The sequence below is a fragment of the Haemorhous mexicanus genome, chromosome 14 (genome assembly GCF_027477595.1).
Source record: "Haemorhous mexicanus isolate bHaeMex1 chromosome 14, bHaeMex1.pri, whole genome shotgun sequence".
Classification (NCBI taxonomy): Eukaryota; Metazoa; Chordata; class Aves; order Passeriformes; family Fringillidae; genus Haemorhous; species Haemorhous mexicanus.
In genome coordinates this window covers 5638170-5646763 of record NC_082354.1, presented here as the reverse complement: position 1 = coordinate 5646763, position 8594 = coordinate 5638170, and the positions used below count along the sequence as shown (strand labels likewise).

The window sequence follows — 8594 nt, the reverse complement described above, 5'->3', positions numbered from 1 at the left end:
CGCGCGGGGCGGTAGAGCGGCGTCTGTCGCGCGCCGCTCGCCGCGTCCGGTGCGCGGCGCTTCTGGAAGGATCCCGGCGGCGGGGTCCGGGCGGGCGCGATGTCGGGGCTGCTGCACACCACGCTCAGCGGGCTCAACAGCGACTCGTACTGCGAGATCAGCCAGTACCGCGACCAGCACTTCCGGGTGCGCCCGGCGCGGCGGGTGGCGGGGCCCGGCCGGGGCGGGGAGGGCTGAGGCCGGGACAAGGCCGTGCGAGGAACAGGGCAGCGGGAGGGCGCAGGGCGGCGGGAGCGGGACGGCGAGCGCGCTGAGCCCGCGGCGTGCGCCTCTGTGCCCGCAGGGTAGCAGGCAGCTGCAGGAGAAATCGCTGAAGATTTCCTCCACGCTGTACGTCGGTAACCTGTCCTTCTACACCACCGAGGAGCAGATCCAGGAGCTCTTCTCCAAGTGCGGGGATGTCAAGAGGATTGTCATGGGTCTGGACAAGATCAAGAAAACCCCCTGTGGCTTCTGCTTTGTAGAGTATCCTTTCTGGTTCCCTCCTGTCAGTACGGGTGTGGTTGGCACCTGTCGTTTCTCTGCACAGTAACTGTATCTGTACTCTTTTTAGAAAGGTGATAGCCAGGTGCTTCCTAGCAGGCACATCCTGTCCATCCTTGCACCTTTCTCTCTGCACCCTGAGACTGATTGTGTAGTGGTGCCATATGTGACAAGTCCCACCAGACCTGTAGTTTCTGGAGGTAGAAGAGAGCCCCTTTAACTAATTGATTTCTTTAATGGTTTTAGGGCCAAAATGAGAACTGTTAGTCATCAGCCTGACGTCTTCCATGTCCAGAGCACATTTTGTGTTTACTTTCTCATCTCAACTGCACACCTGAAGGAAGTAGCAGGATAAGCCATGGGGGCATTTTCAAGCAGAGGGTACACGCTTATACAGGTTGTGCCAGGAGCTGTCTGTGCAAAGCTCTCCTTTTGTTCTGTTTCAGTCAAGTTTTACATAGTACGCAAAGGCTGATTTCTTGCCCTTAGCAAGGTTTTAATGTCTTTGTTCCATTGTCTTGTCTGTGCAGGTACTAACATTAAAGTACAGAATCCTTTCTGAGCATTAGCTAGTCTTAGCTTGGATTTACATGAGTGCACTTTTTGATCCCATAGAGAAGGGCAGGAAGAGTAGAAAAGGCTGGAAGGCAGTGAGGGGAGTTCTGCTTCTCAAATACAATACTTCCCTGGGTTTTTTCCCTGTGCCCAACAAAAAGCACACTTAGTTGTCCTTAGAGAGTGCCTCAGGTACTACACGAGAGCAGATGCTGAGCATGCCATGAGGTTTATCAACGGCACACGGCTGGACGACCGCATCATCCGCACGGACTGGGACGCAGGGTTTAAGGAGGGGAGACAGTATGGGAGAGGAAAGACTGGAGGACAGGTAAAGGCAATGCTAGTTCATCCCTGAATTCGTTCCTGTAAGACTCTGTGTACTTCCTTGCTGGTTTTGTCTCAGGGAGAACAATGGGCAGACGGTAAAGACCTGATAACGAAGGTTACTCACTCCCAGGTTGTTTTGGTAATTGACACCTGGTGTTAAAGGCTGGAAATAGAACTTAAGGCCACTTTCATCTAGGACTCCAAACTTCCTGCAATGCAAGCAGAATGTTCCCTAATCCAAGCTAGTACCCTTGAAATGATCCGAATTTGAGTAGAGGGAAGCAGTGTGGCTGCCAGGCCAATCTCATAACACAGCAGTTTCCCCAAGGACAAAGAAGAGGTTCAGATGAGATAAAGTGTTCTAAAGGCCAAGCCTGGCAGTTCAGAAAGGTATACTGAAAAGCTGAACGAAAATAGTTTGGAGTCTTCTTTGCTTCTTACCTGAAAAAAATCTCAACAATCAAATATATCCTTTTCGGGCATTTTCACCACCATTACCACCTTTTTGGTGGATTAGTTGAAGAGATCTCAGACAAGTTGAAGTGTTTCTAATCTGGACTTCAGTTCCCCACCAACTGAACAAGGAGGGATGATGATTCTGGGGTCTAGTAGGGGACAGGCAGTGCTGGCTGTTAATCTGTGTGTTGTTGCTGTGCCCCAGGTGCGAGATGAATACCGGACAGACTACGATGTGGGAAGAGGTGGCTTTGGCAAGATCATTCAGATGCAGAAGGCAAATCACCAGCCTGCAATCTATTAATTGCCTTGTGGCTCCTGGCTCATAGAGGGCTCTGTCCTTCCAGAGCTAGCCCTGTTCTCGCATTTGGGATTGGGGTGTGGAGTGAGATCCAAGTTCCAGCAAATGGTGACTCTCCTTAGACTGTGGATATACATGTGTTCATTCTCCCTTCTTCCTGAGCTAGAGAAGATGTTCTGTGCTGATACAGGGCAACAAGGGAAAAAAATGGACAGCTCTGTAGGATTTTGGGCAAGAAGAAATGCAGCATGTCACACACACCTTATGCTATGACATAACTCTTCATGTTGCACTTAAGCAGGTGGCTTCCTCCAAGCTGCAACTGCAGCTGTGGTTGCTTTCAAATGGAACTTTTAAAAAAAGCTTACCACCGTTGGAGCCCTCCAGGTGCCTGGGCACCGAGTGAGGCTGCACAAGAGATTCAGGTTTCTAATCTACAACCTCACCTGCTTAATAAACAGTATCACTGTTTGAATGAGAGAAGTGGACAAGGTCTTATCCACTTGAAAGTGCTTGTCTGCACATCTAGCCCTTGGGTTGGTCAGGGCCTGCAGAGTATTTCTCTTTGTGATGCCCCCAGTGCTGCCTGGCTTTTCAGATCCTCACTGTTTGGTGTGACTTTGTTAAAAGTTTCTGTTAATTTTTTTAAATAAACAGTTGTATTGGATCTGGCTGAGAAGAAGGTAATTTTACCCCTAGCAGTCCTTGTAGAGCTGTGTTTTGTATTGGTAGCTAGGAAGGTGTTGATAAAACACCAGTGTTTTGGCTGTTCTTGAACAATGTTCCCACAGCGTCAAGGCTGTCTCTGACATTCCCACCTCACCAGCAGGCTGGAGTGGGGGAAAGATCTTGGGATATTCCAGACCATATGGCATCTGCTCAGCAGTTATAGCTAAGAGAAGGGAGATGGGGGTCATTCCTTATTAAAACATCTGTCTTCTGGAGCAGCTGCTCTGTGTACTGAAGCTGTGCTTCCCAGGAAGTGGCCGGACATCTCCTGCTGGTGGAAAGTAGAGAATAAATATTTAGTTTTCCTTTGCTCCCACGTGCAGCCTTGCTTTTGCTTTATTAAACTGCCTTTATCTTGGCCCACAAATTCCATTCCCACTTCCTTTCTCCCTGCCTTCCTCCCACTGAGGAGGGGAGTGAGAGAGCAGCTTGGTGGGTGCCTGGTGTCCAGGCAGGATCAGCCCACCACAGTTTGGTGCCCACCGTGGGGCCTGAGGCAATGGCTGTTCTGTGCTAAGTGTGCTTTAGCCGTAGTAGTTACTAAGTAGGCAGCTCCTGTTGGGTCACAGAGCTTGCTGGCTGCATTTCTTATCTCTTTACTTTGCTGGGCTTTGGGAACATGTTAGTACAAACCATGGCTCTGTGCTTTGCCCTGGCACTGATGGCCTTGCTCTGCTGGGGGAGCTGCCTTGTGGAGAGGATCCCATTTCCCACTCCCACCTGGCGTGGGTGGCTTTATTGTTCCTGCTCAGCCTTATGCGAGATATTTAATACTACTGATTAACGCAGTTGGCATGTCATGGGGTCTGTGTAATCTGGTGTCATCCTGGTTAAGAGAAGACAATTTTTGGGTGAGTCAATACTGAAATGTGCCCTGAGGCAGCTGGTCCGTGGGTGGCAGAGTGTGTGGAAGGATTTGGGCAAGTGCCTGGGCTAGTTATCACCTCCCATAGCCTGAGACTACACCTGAACAGGCAAGTAACCCTGGCAAACTGACATGCCAATTGACAGAAGGTGCCTAGCCCAGTGAAAACCAGCAGCTTCTGGCACTGTACTGGGGCTTGGCATGTGCCTGCAAAGCCACAGTTCAGGGCTGTCAGAGGGCTGTGGTTAACTCAGGGACCCCAGCCACCTCTGAGAGTAACTTGATGGAGACTGGGGACAAACTCCATCTGAAGTGATAGCAGAGATAGGGGCCCAAACAAGAACTGCAGTTGCCCCAGTTGTGGAAAAAACCCAGTGGACGTGGAAGTCAATGGGTCTATATCAGCAGTTATTAGGGGAGGAGGGAGAAGAAGAGTTCCATCAAGAAGTTGGTCCTTGAGAAAAGAAAATGCAGGAAGGAGTGAGGGAATTCAGACAAGAAGCAGAAACCACCCGTCTACCCTCATCAGAACTTTGAGATGTGTGGAAAGATTACAGTCCTTACTTTCTGCTCTGATGCTGGCATAACAGGGCCCAAAGTCAGCAGGAAGATAGGGAAGCCCAACAGCTATTCAGCTCTTGGGAACAAAATCAGGGGTGTCACCATGTGCCTATGGATGTAATCAAGATACCAGCTATGTCTCCATCAGCTAGCAAGGAGGAGACACCAGCTTTCCTAGGCTTTGGGGAAAGTGCATGTTCCAGGTTAATGTTAGCTTGTGAACCCTCTCCATGGAGTAAGCTGGACAAATCACAGAATCACAGAGTGGGTTGGATTGGAAGGGACCTTAAAGACCAGCTAGTTCCAACACCTTGCCATGGGTAGGGACACCCCTGAGGAGGAAAGTGACAGAAGTGGCTTGGTGAGCAGCTGGTATCCAGCCACTCCAGCATTGAGTCCTGCAGCAATTGCAGTTTGTGTGTCAGAACCACTTTCTCTATGACACAGACTGGGTCGGGGGGGGACACATCTGTTGGTGTCTTAAAGCTGCTGTCACTTGCAAACACGGAGATGACCACTAGGAGGGTGCACGGGTCTCACCTTGGTTCTCTGCACTTCTGTCTTGCTGGCTTTTCCTCTCCTGCTGTGCAGTAGCTCAGGGCCAATGTCAAAAACAAGTTGCTTATGCTCTGAATCAGACCAGTAGTTGTGTTTCATATCAGCAGTTCTAGAAAATTCAGAATTTTCCCTGTCCTGTCACCTGTCCCACAATTGGAGTAGCCTATAAAACATAAAAAATGCTCAGTGATCACTTCTGAGAGGAGGGAACCAAGAACTCCCTTCCCTGCATTTCTTCCCATTTTAAGGCAAGCATGACCAGTGCTCTCTAGCCTGTTCTTATGTCCAAACAAGAGATGAGATGTAAACCATCAAAACTTTTTTTGATCTGCCCCCAAGAACCTCTCAGGTAGGGCAGGTAATTCCATTGAACAAGTTAAATTCTGTCTGTAAATTTGGTTTGTATTATGTAAACAATGGCAGTTGCTCCCTGCCCAGTAATGTGTCATGATTTTTCATGCGTTATCTTGTCCAGGATGATAGAAACTGTTGCACACCTGTGTGCAGACCAGGCAGTTAAATTAGTTTAACACTCACATTACCCCAAAGTCTTGATAACTGAGCTGGGAGGGGTGTTACATTTAGTTTGTCAAAATGTCTCCTACCTGTTTGTTTTGCAAGTCGGGTTGCCGTGCCCGTACAACTGCCACAGGTCTTGAAGGAACTGCATGTTTATTCTTCAGCAGGTTTAAAAAATGTCAGCATTGACCAGCCCACGATGCAGGCTGCCCCTGAGATGCAGTGAAATGGAACAGGACATTGACTTAAAAATGGAAAAAATAAGAGCAGTCATCTGTCCAGCCTTGCAAAGCACCATTGGTGTGAGGTCCTGTGTGGAGAATATGAATTAGAGATGGAATAAGTGCTTGGGTAAACACAGCAGGAAAATGGGAAAGCTTAAGGAGGACAGGGCAATGTACCACCCTTAAAACTCTATGATTAGCAAACAAATCTCTTGTGTATGAGGTCGGGAAACCAGCACACCTGTGCAGCCTTTGGTGATCCTGATGGTGGTAGAGAAGGGGTAGTTCATCAGGAGGCATCCACAATGATGGAAAATCTCCCATCTGCACCATAAATGTGCCACATGCACTGCCTGTGCTGCGTCTGCCATCTCCTCCCTGCACCACTCACTCACAGGCTCACTTCCACCACAGTGAGGTGTGGGTGCCATGGGGGTACAACTGTCTCAGGAGAGAGAGACTCCTTGAACCTCCAGGGTGACATCCTGCTGGGTGCAGGCATCATCACAGCATGCTGGCAGCTCCAGGACAGGCTGTGAGAGGAGCCACCCTTTGCCTAGTTGCAGTATGGACTGGGGGACAAGAGCAGGAACCAGGGCACCAGCACTGGGAAGAAAGGAGAGTAAGGGAAGAGAAACCACGTGGATGCAAGTCATCGTGCCAGACTTGCAAAGGCAAAGAGAGGCGAGCACTAAGCCTGTTGTTTATAGAGAGCTGGCCACCTGGCACAGCTCAGGGCAAGAGGATTATTGGATGCACACAGGCTCCTCACAGCTACTGGGTCATGTGTGCTTAAGCTCACCACAGAGAACAGAAGGGTTGGGGCCTGCCTGGAGCCAGGTAAGGAGTGATAAGAATCTCACCCATCACCGGCTTTGATTTCCTGGAGCCCTTCTGGACTGTGAGGGAGCGCAACCGAGTGCTGCTGCAGAAATGTCAGGAGCTGATACCAGTTTGCTCTTACACCAGTGACCCCATCTGCCTGTATCAATTCCCTAGATTCCAGGACTCAGGCCCTGCTGATGGATTCATCCCACTCAGCAGCCACTGCAGCTCTGCCCCACCTCCAGGGAAGGGGATCTGACAGTGCTCAGATTTACAGGGAAGAAGATGGCACATTAACGCCTCACATTGAAGCATTTGGTGTCACAGAGCACAGCAGACTTGCCAGCCTATTTTAATTCCCAAGCGGATCAAAATTTAATCTGCTGCTACATCTCCGCCTGCCAGGGCCTGTTCTGGCCAGGGAGCAGTGCAGGGGCAGGCTCTGCAGCTGCAGCTCTCCCTCCAGAGGCTCAGCAGCACAGCCCCCCATCTCCATCCTGCCCCCAGCCTGCATGGCCACACTCATGGCCTCTTGGTAGCCCCCCTGGAGGTGGCAGGCATCTGGTGCCGAGAGAGCTGCTCTGAAGGGTCCACCAGGAAAGCCCCATGTCCCCCAACACCAGCTGGATATGAACTTATGAATGCCATGGGATATGGTGGAGCCAGATGGGGAGGGAGGCTGGCCGTCACCCCCAACAGCCCAACCCACCAGCACTGCATCCCTGGCATGACCCAGAGCACCTTGTCACCAGCCAGTGGCCACAGAAAGGCCTCCCAGCCACCTGCCTGCTCAGCATGGCTTGGGCCAGACACAGTGGGACTCAACAGCCCTCCAGCTCCCCTTCAGTCCAGGGGGGAATGGCAACAAGGAAATGACAAATCAAGCCTGGGGAGGAAATGACCCAAGTGTCAGGGCACACCGCATGCAGCTGTCTTGGGGCTGGTTGCTTCCTTCCTTCCCCAGAAGGGTGGGTCATCACAGGCCTCTCACCAGCAAAGCCGGGCTCTGCTTTTTGCTGATTTTCTCAAACCACAAAATGGCCCTTCCCAGACTGGTACAGGAGGGAAAAGCTACCCTCCAGCCCCTAGCACCTGACAGGCTTCACCAGGAACCTGCTTTTCTCCCAGGCTCTGCAGGATGGAGCTGGGCTGCTATCAGAGCAGGCTGCAGGGGCAGTGGGTACAGCAGTGACACAGATGGTTTCTGCAGACAGCACACACTGAGGCTTCTGAGTGTTTTTCTGGCTGGGTGTTGTTCACCACCAGCTGGTGTGCTGAGATGTGCAGTAACCCCAGCACAGCCTGGGAAGGGCAGAGGTGCTGCCCAGCAGAGGATGAGGTGCCACCCTTGGCAGCCCTGTTAACCTGCACAGAGAGGGAGGCAGGGACCCCCAGAGTGGGTGCAGAGCTGGGGCTGCCCCCACAGGCTGGTGGCCAAGGACAGGATGCCTGGCCCAGAGCCTGGGGGTGAACAGGGCTGCTGTAGCCAGGGCTCAGTGGCACTGACTTCCCAAATCTGCCAGGGGAGCTGCTGCTGCTTTTCCTGCTCACCTGCCATAGTGGGAGCTGTTCAGAGCTTCCAGAATTCTGCTCCATGCCCTGAACTCTGCCAGTCCCAGTGGATGCCCGGGCTGGGATGGCAGAGCTCAGTGGGATGGCCTGTAAGCAGGAAGGGATGTGCCCATGGGCACAAACAGTCCCACAAATGGACGTGGGCATGGATGTGCACACGTGTAGGGGGACACAGAAACAAACAAAGGCAGGAGACTGTAGCAGTGCCAAGCCAGGGGGTGACAGCTGCAGCTGTATCACAGGCCCATTGCCCTCTAGCCCTGGGTAGCAGCACCCAAAACTGGGTGAATGAGCACAGGGCAGGCTCAGGGCTCAGCAGGGACCCTGTGCTGCCCCTGGCCAGAAGATACCCACGAGGTGGGGTGGTGAAGCCAGCATGGCACACTGAGGCACCAGCCTGACTAGGAGGGCTGGCAGCACCCAAAGAGTCACCTGTGCCTGTGCTGGAGCCAGAGCAGGAGCCACAGCCCTTTTTACTGCAGGGACAGCCCTGGGGGAGGGCTCCCAGCTCCAGCACAGGGGCCAAGTAGAGCTGATGGTGCAAGTACCTCCCCAG

General features: G+C 52.0%; 1 protein-coding gene across 1 annotated transcript; it reads left to right on the top strand.

The window, feature by feature from the left end:
* The first annotated feature begins 27 nt into the window (after positions 1-27).
* LOC132333785 (nuclear cap-binding protein subunit 2) lies at positions 28-2852 on the top strand. Its single transcript, XM_059859217.1, has 4 exons — positions 28-186; positions 344-525; positions 1291-1429; positions 2090-2852. The coding sequence occupies exons 1-4, from the start codon at positions 100-102 to the stop codon at positions 2186-2188; spliced, it is 507 nt and encodes a 168-aa protein (XP_059715200.1). The 5' UTR covers positions 28-99; the 3' UTR covers positions 2189-2852.
* Positions 2853-8594: the final 5742 nt, after the last annotated feature.

What these genes read in the sequence shown, in the direction of transcription:
- LOC132333785 (XM_059859217.1), top strand. Translation starts at nt 100, where the DNA reads ATGTCGGGGCTGCTGCACACCACGCTCAGCGGGCTCAACAGCGACTCG. An exon ending in ACCGCGACCAGCACTTCCGG is followed by an intron (nt 187 to 343) that starts GTGCGCCCGGCG and finishes CTGTGCCCGCAG; the next exon opens with GGTAGCAGGCAGCTGCAGGA. An exon ending in GAGGAAAGACTGGAGGACAG is followed by an intron (nt 1,430 to 2,089) that starts GTAAAGGCAATG and finishes GCTGTGCCCCAG; the next exon opens with GTGCGAGATGAATACCGGAC.